General features: G+C 39.4%; 1 protein-coding gene, 1 long non-coding RNA gene and 1 other non-coding gene across 6 annotated transcripts in view; 2 read left to right on the top strand and 1 right to left on the bottom strand.

The window, feature by feature from the left end:
- Nucleotides 1-2,399, bottom strand: part of LOC106546595 (protein kinase C and casein kinase substrate in neurons protein 1) — a 51,553-nt gene extending 49,154 nt beyond the window's left edge. The window contains exons 1-2 of one of the 3 annotated variants that reach the window (XM_087713808.1): nt 2,167-2,399; nt 770-864 (exon numbers count right to left, since the gene is read on the bottom strand). In XM_087713808.1, the coding sequence (XP_087569934.1) occupies nt 770-809 (40 nt within the window). In that variant the 5' untranslated portion in view covers nt 810-864; nt 2,167-2,399. Of the gene's footprint in view, nt 1-769; nt 946-2,166 lie in introns of those variants that run through there. The other 2 variants (XM_087713809.1, XM_014063501.2) reach the window with 2 other exon arrangements.
- A 2,889-nt stretch (nt 2,400-5,288) lies between these two features.
- Nucleotides 5,289-11,173, top strand: LOC148046298 (uncharacterized). 2 transcript variants are annotated; one of them, XR_015696477.1, is made up of 4 exons: nt 5,289-5,402; nt 7,611-7,725; nt 9,449-9,676; nt 10,856-11,173. It is a non-coding gene; the product is annotated as an uncharacterized LOC148046298 (long non-coding RNA). The 2 variants fall into 2 exon arrangements; XR_015696478.1 differs by lacking the exons at nt 5,289-5,402; nt 7,611-7,725; nt 9,449-9,676 and adding an exon at nt 10,377-10,679.
- LOC148046299 (small nucleolar RNA SNORD88) lies at nt 6,501-6,590 on the top strand. The gene has a single exon (XR_015696548.1). It is a non-coding gene; the product is annotated as a small nucleolar RNA SNORD88 (small nucleolar RNA).
- Nucleotides 11,174-12,637: the final 1,464 nt, after the last annotated feature.

Raw genomic sequence — 12,637 nt, 5'->3', positions numbered from 1 at the left:
GGATCTGCTGCACCTCAGATCTAATAAATGATTATCTATCTGATGATTCATCCACTTATCAATATAATGATGCACTATTATTTTATTGTCCAGATACAACAATCTTATGCTGACTTATTCCCCAAATGTGTATGTATTCTTGTGCATGCAAATAAATCCACTAAATTGTCTAAAGTAGATCATCTACTCCAGTTTAAAATATTACTAAATTAAGATTAACTGGCCAGTGGCCAGTCATTATTGATTTAATTGATCCTAGCCTTTTTTTCGTATTCTTATAGTATTCAGTACAGATTCTGCTATTGCCAAATTGCAAAAAGCAACAATTCTTTTTACAGTATAAAGCGCATGATGTAATAGAGATAAATAGTTGTGGTCTGGATAATTTCATGACAGCAATTTTTTTAGTTAACTCTTCCTAATTTTTACAATACTATGAAACACGTTGTACGATCATTTCCACTTTCCTAATTGGAGATCTGATGCAGTGATCTAATTCATGGACAATGGAACAGATTTGCACGCTCTTCCCTGCCACATTAACTTGCTTCTGCTGTGTCTCTCTTCACACAGCATATCCATCCCTCAATATTCGCTCTTCTCATATTTCTCTTTGCTTTTTCTCCCTCTCCCTCTCAGCTCTGTCTTTCTTCCCATAGCTGGGGTGGCCTCTGGAGCCTGATGTCTTCCCTGATTCTCCAAGTTATCCTCATTCTCTCTCATAACTGCTGCACACATTCACAAGTAAGTTCAAGTTACTTGAATTTACCTTTCCTGTCTTCCTTGTTCGGTTCTGCTTTCTCTTTCATGCTGTTGCGATTTCCAGTCTTCCAGTGTTTTCCAAACTTGGAAAAAGGGCTGTTGCTGGTAGGAGATGAATTTAGGCCTGGAAAATTCCTCCTTGCTGGGGAATGTCAATCTTCAGGAGGTTTTTTTTTTTGGGGGGGGGGGGGGGAGGACTAGTTAACCCTTTGTTACCAAGCCACTGATGCTATCCAGCTCTGAGTATTGCACAGTCCTTTGGCTGGGACATGCTAAGAGGAAGCTGTTACCTTTCCTACTCAGTGTCCCAGACAGGCATAGCATTGATCTTTACGTGCTGTCCCAGCAGATTCTTCCCTCCACGCCCCGACAGCTGCCACAGCTGTACCCCTGGATCTTTTCCAAAACTTGGGAGAGAACAGCTTTTCTATTCCAGGAAACTGACGGGGCATACATAAGGGAGTATATTCTGATTTTTTCTCTCTCTCTCTCAATTCTCTAAGACCCCCAGAGTAGATAAATTTCTTACTCTGTGAACAATTTGTGCTAGGAACACTACAAATGAAAACCAACACACTCACATGAAATATATAGGGAAGGGGGGGGGGGACAGAGCCCAAAGTATAAAGCTCCACCTTAAAGCTACAAATAACTACAATGGAAAGCATACAACCAGAGTAAACTGATCTGTGCAGGTCCAGGAATATGCTGGGATTGTCAGTAAAACTGGCTGATCTATTTTGTTTCGCCATATCAAATTCTAGTTTCACTGCTTGAAGCATGTGCATGGAACGTATGTTCCATATGTATGTGTGCAAGAATTAAAGGAACATGGGACATTGGGATATATATTACAAGCAGTAGGCAAGTAGTATGTAATAATGGAAAAAACAGAAAGTACCATTTTAAAGTCCTTCGGTTTTGCAATCCTTACTACAAGTAGTCCTTGACTTATTTAAGGCAACTGGGACCAGAATTTCCATTGATAAGCAAGGCAGCTGTTAAGTGAGTTCACCTAATTTTAACCTTGTTTTCCAGGTTAAGAAAATCATTGCAGTTGTTAAATAAATTACACAGTTGCTAAATTAAAGCAGACCTCTCCCATTGACTTTGTCAGAAATGGGCTGGGAAGGTTGCAAAATGGCGGATGACTCCAGCACTTGCAACCATCATAAATACAGTTTATGTACGTTGCCAAGTGCTTAAATTTAAATCATGTGACGCTGCAATGGTCTTAAATGCAAGGACTTGTCATCACTTGTGCCATTGTAACTTTGAACAGTTGCTAAATGAATGCTCATAAATTAAGGACTTTCTGTACAGAACCTCTTATTCGCAGGCCTGTCGTTAGCAAATACAAATACTTTCCCCCCACTTCCAAGATTATAAGAACTAAGCACTTACTCTTTTTAAACCAATGAAAGCTCAGATTCCAAACTCCAGATTAAGATAATCCATTCTGGGCTGGCAAAATGGTCCTTACGGTAGAAGCTTATTCTCCCTGTGCATTCTTACCAACAACTTCTGTGGGTAAAGCAGCAATCTCTACAGTAGCTATTGCAACCCACTCCTACAAGTGGAAATTGCTATATTAGGAAGTCCAACAGAAAATCAAAACTTAGATTTTGTTTATTCTGTTCCTTTTCCCTCTACACAGCTAGAAAGGTCCTTACATTTGCTTCCACAGCATAGCCCAGCTCCAGGGTCAGGAATTCACTAACCATCTATTTTGGGGGCGTATCTGATTTCAGTCCCTTGTGTTGCCATTTTGAGGGCATGAACTGCCCAGAGTGTGTGCTTGTTTGAAGACCACAGAGAAAAATGACTGTCTCTCTTTTGGCCACTTGGAGGAAGAGCATGCTAGGAATTTTCAGCAAGAGAAGCCAAATATTTTTATAAATTGTCAAAGAGAAGAAGAAGTTTGTGAAAGACAAAATATATTTATATTTTGAGAAGGACAATATCTTCCCCGAAGCTCTCCTCAAAAGCAAAAGGACATCATCTTGGGCATGCTCAGTAGAACCATACATTGCGGTCAGGTGTGCAGAATACTGCAAATGTCCGTAAATGTCTGTAAATGCTGACTGGTTGCCTAGTACCCAAATTTTCCCAAAAATAAGATCTCCCCAGATAATAAGCCCAATTGAGCTTTTGAGCACATGTGGTAAGATAAGCCCTCCCCTGAAAATATTATAACAGCGGCAGCAGCTATGAGGAGACTATGCTCACCACCTCCTGCACCTCAAAAAGAATAAGACCTCCGCAAAAATAAGGCCCAAAAATAAGTAGCTCTGTAAAGATCTACGAAGCTGCACATCTTGGTTTTTCTCCCCAGATGCAAGTGTATTTTTCTATATATTTATATCTATATACAACACACACACACACTCACCCCTATATATACGTATATGTTTGTGTTGTGCATTGCTTTTGTATCAAGTGGTTGGTACAGTGGCTGAAGTTCCAGATGCAAGTCACATTCAAGGAGCTGTTGGCCAAATATAGAATTTTTCTGGCTTTAAAATAACGTTCAATCAGCACCGCTGCACGCCAATAATTCCTACTGCAGTACTTAATGTCACTTATTTTTACTTTGTCTGAAAACATCCCTCAGGATTTTGAATTACAATAATTCTGTTGTAGAATTTTCTATTGCTTAAAGCTATATAGTTAGCATCTGATTAGTTGATATTGACATTTTGTAGCCTTTGTGATTTTGCCAGCTATTTGAGCATGTTAAAAATCTGATTTTGTCTATATTTTTTTCTGTTTACTTCCATAAAAGATTATTCAACGCAAGAGAGCCGAAGATTTAGCTTTCCCTAAATTAGTTTTGTTTCCAAATATGTGATTTATGAGGCATGATAACATTTTTTAGTGGTAACTGTAAGATAAATTGATATAGACATCATAATTAATATCTTTCTCTGACAGAAGGAAGCATTTTAATAACAATAAAATAATTATTGTTAGGAAAGACATTTTAATTATAGCATTTTACCTCTGTGGATAATCCTATTCACCTGGGAAACAGTATTCTTCTTGGTGCTTTCTGAAAAATAATAGTTAATAGTTCCTCAAAGAATAATATTTTCTGTGTGCATCTTCAAGTCAGTTTTAATTCCAGGTGACTCATTATTTCTTAGCAATCCCATTTTCAGAAATGGTTTGCATTGCTTTTGCCCTAGAGCTGACCCAGTCATTCACTTGGCTTTTGTGCCTATGACAGGGTTAGAACTCACTCTCTATTTTCTAGCCTGTGGTTTTAACCATTACAGTAAAAAATGGCTCTCTTAAATTTAATTGGTAGTACACATTTCCTCCACAAATTTGAAAAAATTCATCTTTAAAATGATGTTGTCTACCAGCCTTAAAATTTGCATTGCAATGCAATAATTTGCTGTTCGCTTCATCCTGGACATAAATGGTTTCAACTTTTACCCTCAAAACAACACTATAAGGCACTGCATATCAGAATAACTAGCTACAAGGATAGTTTTCCTGAATGCCATCACTCTGCTAAACAACTAATTCCCACAACACTGTCAAATTATTTACTAAGACTGTATTACTATTATTCTTCTCATCCTTCCTAGTATCTATCTTTTCCCACTTATGACTATAACCATGTTACTTGTATCTTTACAATTTATATTGTTTAATTTTTTCTGAGTATGATTTGACTGCTTATTAATAACCCATGACTATCACTGTATTGTATCTTATGATTCTTGAAGAATTATTTTATATTTTTTAATGTACAAGAGAGCATATGCACCAAAGACAAATTCCTTGTGTGTCCAATCACACATGGCCAACAAAGAATCCTATCCTATCCTAGCTTATCCTATCCTATCCTAGCTTATCCTATCCTATCCTACACCCTGGAAAGGGGGACAGCAGTTATTAAATGGAAATACATTATCAAATCATTAATCCTAAATCCCAATAAATGTGCATACATTAATTACAGTCGTAAAACCAAAATTAGACATAGAGGATGTAGTCCATTCCATTTTTTCCTTGTTTTTAGAAGAAAGCAATCAATAGTATGTTTTTAATTTAAGATTTTTAAAAGTTGCTGCCTATTTGGTTGCAATGTACTCCTTTACACATGTACTTTTCCAGTTTACATTGCCAAAAGTAGTTGTGTCTCAACTTTAGCAATTTAAAGATATCTGGACTTCAACTCTCATAAGTCCCCAACCAGAATTACTGACAAGGGAATTCTGGAAGTTGAAGTCCATACATTTTAAAAGTTGAAAAGCTGACACACGCTGGACAAGTTAATAAATTCAACAATCCTATGGCTTTATCAATTAAGCCTTGCCCTGACCAACCAGATGCCAAAGAAACTAAAAGAAAACCACAAGCGAGCTCACATCCCACTTCCTCTTCGCCTCTATGCCTTCAATAAAAAATTCAATTCGCTTTACCTCCTTTCGCGCACGCGTGGATTTAGACCGGCCGAAGGGCGGGGACTTTATCTCCTTTCGCGCGCGCGTTCCTTGATAGCGCGCATGCGTAAAATGGTGGTCTTGCGAGAGCAAGGTTCCCGAAAAGCGGGGCGGGGCCAAAGTAGTATAAAAGGGCCACGTGCAGCGGTGCTCCCTCCTGTTTCGAATGGCGGCCAGCTGCAGGTGGGTGCTTGCGCCGGGGGCAGCTGGGTTGCCGGGGTTTTTAGGATTGTTTGGATCATTTTTATTTGCTACTGTGATACTTTCAGTAATTATTCATTTTATTTTAACAAGGAAAAGGCGAAAGCCTTAAAACAACCAACAGGTTGTTTTAAAAAATAGGGGAGGGGGGAAAAGGGACTCCTTCGCAAAGGTAGATTGAAATAAGAAATATAGGACTATGATGTGGGAGGGAAGATGCGACCCTTATAGAAAAAGCCTTGAAGGATCTAAGGAATGGGAATCCAATCAATCAGAATAGAGCTGGAAGGGACCCTGGAGGTGATCTAGTCCAGCCCCCTAATCAAGCAGAAGATCCTATATACCATTTCAGAAAAGGGGCTGCCCGCAGTCCCTTCTTAAAAACCTCCAGTGATGAAGCACTTACAACTCCTAAAGGCAAATAGTTAATTGTCGTCACTGTTAGGAAGTTTTTCCTTAATTCCAGGTTGATTCTCTCCTTGGTTAATTTCCATCCATTGTTTCTTTTTCCTGTCCTTTGGTGCTTTGGAAAATAAATTGACCCCCTCCTCTTTGTGGCAACTTCTCAAATATTGGGATACTGCTATCATGTTCCCCCTAGTCCTTTTTTTTAGAGTAGCCAAACCCAAGTCCTGCAACCGTTGTTCATATATTTTAGTCTACATGCCTTTTAATCATCTTAGTAGTTGTTCTTTGCACTTTTTGCAAAGCCTCAACTCCTTTTTTGTAATGTAGTGACCAAAACTAGATGCAGTATTCCAGGTGTGGCCTTATCAAGGCTTTATATAAAGCGGTGCTTAATACTTAATGTGATTTTGATCCTGTGCCTCTGCTTATGCAAACGAGGATTGTATTAGCTTTTTTGGCTGCTGACAGAGAGACTGCTGGCTCGATGTTTCAGGGATCGTCCACTAGGATTCCAAGGTTCCTTTCACAGTTACTGTTTTGAGCCAAGTTTTGTCTAATCTGTATTTGACCTTTAGTTTAATTGAATTAAGCATCTTTTTCTTTTCCTTTGGTAGGTGGGATAGGAGTATTACTATAGATAGATAGATAGATGAGAAGAATATGGCAACAGGATTCTTCCAATGATGTTAGCACTGGGCACAGACTACTATGATGATAACAGTGCCCCCCTTGCCTTTGACATCTTGGGGGACTGAGGAACAGAATCCTGGCCTGCCTGTTAAAATTTGTGATTGAGAAAAAAGGTCTTGGTAGTGTTTGATTGCTGGTGGTGACTGCCATGTTAGGGAAACACCAGTATAGGTAGTCCTCAACTTAACAATTTCTTTGGTGACTGTTCAAAGTTACAACAGCACTGAAAAGGTGACTTACGACTGGCGGGTGCAGCATCCCCATGATCACATGGTCAGAATTCAGACGCATGGCAACTAACTCAATTATGACAGTTGCAATATTCCCATGATCATGTGACCTTCTGACACAGTGGGGAAGCCAGATTCGTTTAACAACCATGTTACTAACTTAACTGCAGTGATTCACTTAACGATGGCTAGGAAGGTTGTAAAATGAGGCAACTGTTACTTAAATGTTTCACTTAGCAACAAATGTTGGGCTCAATTTGGGTCATAAGTTGAGGACTACCTCTATTTGCCACAACAGCTAAGCTAACTGAAGAATAGGTTTCTCCCATTCTGTTATGGCCAGCTGAGGAATTATAGAGTTGAAGTCCGCACACCTTTGAAAGTTACCAAGGTTGAGAAGCACTGCTCTAGATGCACACAAAATGTGATTACATACTCATTTAATGAATAGACCTTCTAGGTATCATGAAAAAGGCCAACCAACAGAGGGGAAAATGTTGCCTTGTCCCCCAAAAAATTTAATTGAGAGTATCAAGAAAGCCAGTTTGGTCTACAGGTTAAGGCACCAAAAAGCGACTTGAATTCAAGTCTTGTCTTAGCCATGAAAACCATCTGGGTGAGTTTGGGCCAGTCACTCTTACCCCAATTCCACTGCACAAGGTTGTGTGGAAAATTGGAATATTGCTATTGATGGGTTGTTTGTAAAATAAAAGTGCGATACAAATAAAAATCTTGAATGGTAGGTGCAATCAGGTGAGCATGGTAGAAAGGGGTGGGGTTTTTTTTTTCCCTTATATCTTTATGAAAGTAACCTACTTATGCCCCCCCTCCCCCCCAAAAAAAATATCTGTGTCTCCTTTAGATTTTGCAGATGTGATTATACCAGATCCTGGAAACAGGAAATTTCTAGCAAACAACACACAGATGTTTCTGCAAATGGAAGACAGGAGGCTATTCTACATGTGGAATGGTTGAAGGTAGGTAGGACCAGCAAGGCTTGGATTTGTGTTACGCTATTGTTGCACAAAAAGAACTGATAGAAGTTTAAAAGCCTCTGATCTTCCCTCCTTTTAACAGCTTTCTGATCTGAAGTCACAGAAACCCATCCCTACTAATAAAATACAATTTTTTCTTAAGGAAATAAAATGCTGAAAGGCAGCCCTAGAATCAACATTTTAAAAGCATGGCAGGTTTAATACTTGCGCCCATTTTCTTAACACCTCTGCCTAGCCAGGAAGATCTTTGCTAATGAAGAAGATAACAGAATATTTCCTCTAACCATAAAAAACTATATTTCCCACTGGTCATAAAAGCATTTCACTCACACCAAAGGCTAAAAATTTGTATATAAACTTTGCTGATGTGCCATTCTGTAGTCAGCCATCCCAGAAACATATTGCTGTATCTCCACTAGAGGGACTAATGGGAGTTTTTGATCTGAGGAAGTTGCCTGCCCAGGCGGGAAGCACATGCGCCAGTTATGTAGGAAATGGACTTTGTTCAGAGATGAAGCGGGAAAACCAATTTGGCTAAATATGCTTAAAAATAAAGAGAAAGGAGTAACATTGATCTTTCTCCTGTTCTATGCAATCACTGGTCAATTAATGTTTGCCTTTCCTAATTTAAGATTTACAGTGAGATTCACCGGGATGTGTAAACTCTGATTATTATCTTTCCCTTGCGTATCAAAGTCTTCATGTGCCCTCGAGATCAGCACAGCTGTTAAATGGCTATAAACCCTAGAGAAAACAATTTTTAAACCTTGTTAGGAAAATGTTAAAAAAATAAGCAAAAGGGGTGAGGAGAACTGTGTTTCCTATTCTCTCCCTGCCCTTTTAAGAACAGTCCAAGTCTATCAGGCGGGAATATTCTAAACTCATTTAAAAGTAAAGGTTTTTAAATTGTATGTATGTTTTAGCTAAGTGTCTTGTGGGTGGATTTTGGTTGTCTGTAAACCAGGGAATATGTGTATCACAAATGCCTACTTATTTCTGTCCCCAAGTCTGTTTGCCTGTGCATGTGCCTTTTCCTGTTAGCTCATTTCAGTTTACAAGCAGGAAAATAACCACTCTTTTTCCAACAATATCTTGGACTTTCCAAATTCTGCCTACAAACTATTCACCCCACGCCATTCCACTTCCCCATCTCATTTCCTACCCAATTGCTCTACAGATTCCTATTGAGTTAAATGATAATAGAATCTGAATTATTCCCCCACTGCAGCTAAAGGAACAACTTCCAGTTGCAATTAAATCTGCATTTGGAAAGAAAAAGAAAGAAAGCCAGTTGTAACTGAGTGGAAAGACTTGGTATTTGCAAGGCAAAGAGTAAATTCTTTCAAATAGTTTCCTTTTTATCTACATGCTCTAGGAGGGAAGAAGTTTGGGCAGTTTCAGTTACTTTATGTCATTTTTCCTGAAAGATATTGAGCCTAATAAATTTCTCAAAGAGTCTTTCTTGTGTTCTACGCAATTGGTAGTAGAGGGCTGAAACATTCTTTTCAGTGTGCATTATCCTGTGACTGTTGATTTTCATCTGCAGATTATCCCAGAACTGAAGTGAGGGATTCAAAAGGTGGGGAAAGAACTGCAGATATGATCCCTCTTCTTCTTAGTTCTGGGAAAAATACACACACACACAAACTTTTTCCCCCCTGTGGTATATGCTTCATTTTTAAGTGTATATGCTTTGTTATTGTAGTTTCTGGACACCAAATAGACAGAGGCCTCCTTTTCAAAATGCAGCCTGCCTCAGACTTAATTCTCTGCCTCTGTACTTCTCCTGGCTTGGAATAAAGGGGAGAGAGAGAGAACAGAGAGGAAGATGATCTGCACTTTGCCTCCTGAAATGGCCTGGCCTGTTGGTTCCTTCTTTTCCTAGCATGCCTTCTCCAAATGTCTTGAGAGACTGAGGATCTCATAATGGAAGGTGAGGATATAATATTAATTGCAAAAGGGAAGGACTCTGGGTTAGAATAATCTTCAAATATTTTTTTCCCCATGTTCCGTTTCCCTTCTCCCTCTTTTCCCTTCCCATAGATTAGGATGCGTTTATTTAGTTGGTCACCAACTTACAACCTTTTGTTTAGTGACTTCAATATTACAACAACATTAAAAAAAGCGACTTACAACACAACTCTTATAGTATCCCCGTTGGGCACGTGCTTAAAATTTGGATGCTTGGCAACTGACTCATGACTGTTGCCGTGATCTCCTTTTGAGAGGACCTGACAATCAAAGGGGGGGGAGGCCAGGTTCACTAACAACTATGTAACCGATTTAGCCGCTGCAGTGATTCACTTAACTGCAGCAAGAAAGCAAAACTTACTTAACAATTGTCTTGCTTAGCAATTGAGGTTTTTCTCAGTTGTGATCGTACACCGAGGACTACCTGTAATCACTTATGTAAAGCTTTAGGTGCTGAGTACTGTAACCATTCATTTTGTTTAATGGGCAAAAAACATCAATTACTATTACTCTTGTAACATGGTATTGTTCGAGAATAGAATTTAAGCAAAGCACATTTTAAAGATTTTATTAAGAAATTTTATACAGCCACCCAACTCGGTGGGGTTACAAGGATAAAATCCCAATACAAAAGCAATTCAACACCCACCTACCCACCCATGACAATAATTAGACCAGCCACTTGATGGGCTCCATGTCACTCTGGGGTCCCCAGTCTCATTGGCAGAACCGTGTCTTCAGGGCCTTGGGAAAGAGTGCCAAAGTGGGGGCCAATCTTATCTCTGAAAGGATGATTTTCCACCGGGAGGGAGCCACTACAGAGAAAGCCTCAGTAGGATTCTAACTTGGCCATCTTTTATTTTTTTTATAGGTATAAGTGAAAAGTGAAATGGCAGTCTTAATGTGAGCCAGGCTCTTCTGGAGTGTATACAGTTTAGCCTACTAGGATCCTTGAAAGGCTGTTGGTAAGTAATTATGTACTGTGAAGGTGATTAGTAATCTTCACGGGTCTATCCCAGTTTGGTGCCTATTGAATGTATGGCGGTTGAAACCCAACTAATCTCATGATACTTGATTGGGGGTGGCTGTCCAAACTTAAGTGTTTGATGCTAATGTATTTTGTGTTACTTGTTTCATTCAGACCGGACCAAAATGCCTGTCCACATTTTAACAAGCGCATCAAAGAAGCCTACGTGGAGGAACTTCTTCCCCCCCAAGAAGAAATGCAACTCATAAACTTTCCTGGATCCAGTGTTTGGGATGGGAGGGATTTGGCATTGTTTATGCATTATGCCCCTTATTTTGTTTTTCATGCAGAAGTGAGAGGCTTATCAGATCCTGATTAGAAAGCAGTGGGGGGTTTATTTACTTTACTCTCTTACACAATAAATATTTCATTAATTGGTGAATAACTTTGCTATGTTTGTTAAAGCTGCAAAGGGTAATACTACTAAACTGCTGCAAAATACTTGTGATAACTTTGGACTCCAGCAGCAACCTTATTATACGCACACCCATCTGAATAAACACTAGCTGGTAATGCTGCTGTAAAGCATCCCTTCTTAAAAGGGGTACTTTCGAACTCCTTTCTTCCAAGTGTTCTTTTCTGATTCTTACCCCTGCTCTTAGTAGCAGGAAAAGGGGTAGTCTGTGAAGAGCTGTGCGGCTTACTTAAAATACCATATGATGCAATGGGTTGTGAACCTCTGCTGTAGATGCTACTTAGAACTGGGTCAAGCAGCCAAATTCAGTGGCTGGGAAAGGAACAGCAAAAATTACTCTGCAGAGTGGGGAGAATCTTCGATTTGCAGCAAAATGTAGCAGTTACATTTTTGGAAGGTGATCTTGGCCCATTACGTAAATGTATTCTAGCTGCCCAATCAGAAAATTTCCAAGCAATGTTCTTTTCAAGGGCACTGCCTTTCCATACAATTGGTTGTTTGCTACCTTTCCGGTTCCCTGTATTCATGGATTTGTGTTTCCTTAGAGATCCCAGGCGAGACAATATAGCCATCTCTTGGGAGTTCATGGCACCTGCAAGCATTAGTCACAAATGAAATAACTAAAGTACATTTTTCATGCAGCTTGTCTGCAAACAAGCTTATTGACCTTAAATAAAAGAGGTGGTTATTCCTATTGAAAGACTAAATGTATGAATGAGGTATCCATAATGATGTCCTTCAGTAATGGGAAAGTAGCAGCTGCCTTTGGTTCATTGATGTCAAAATTAGCTATGCTATACCACTAGTGCAGTGGTTCCCAAACTTGGCAACTTTAAGACTTGTGGACTTTAACTCCCAGAATTCTCCAGCCAGTCCACAAGTCTTAAAGTTGCCAAGTTTGGGAACCACTGCACTAATGGGTAGTCCTGCAATTGAACTGCTCTGTTTCCCTTTGCTTTCTAAACTTGATTTATGTCAGGTGGACCCCAAGAACATGATCTTTGAAATGGGTTTGGGGTTCCCTTCCCCCAGGATGCCTCCTTTCTTGATAGGAAACTTGTTCCTTGAATAGGTGGGTGAAACCGGCTTACCTTTGCAGCATTGGGTGTAGTGCAACAGTTAACTGGGTTTTGCACATTAGCTTAACAGTCGTGTCCTATACAGTATGTTCTGTGAATCTGGTAACTCAGTACTGAAATAGGGAGTTTTAACCCCAAAGCTACTAAATAAAATTTTTCCTTCTATTGTAGTATGCATGTTGTGTAAAGTAAAAAAATCCAGTTTTCCTGCTGGGTGGTGAGAAACTATTAAAGGCATGAAAATGCCAGGATCTTTTGGCCAAGGCAACTTTCTCAAACTACTGAGTGCAGTGTTGAGTGGGAACAGGAATGACATAATGAAGCCATCCCTGTGTTTAGTACAGAGCTTATGGAATATTGGGTGTGACGGGGAGAAATAAGTGGGGACAATATTCCTTTATC

The sequence above is a fragment of the Thamnophis sirtalis genome, unplaced genomic scaffold (genome assembly GCF_051295495.1).
Source record: "Thamnophis sirtalis isolate CommonGarterSnake01/CBP01778 unplaced genomic scaffold, rThaSir2_p1.2 scaffold_4, whole genome shotgun sequence".
NCBI classification, from domain to species: Eukaryota; Metazoa; Chordata; class Lepidosauria; order Squamata; family Natricidae; genus Thamnophis; species Thamnophis sirtalis.
Note: the sequence above shows the minus strand (reverse complement) of the source record. Positions and strands in the feature narration are given on the sequence as shown.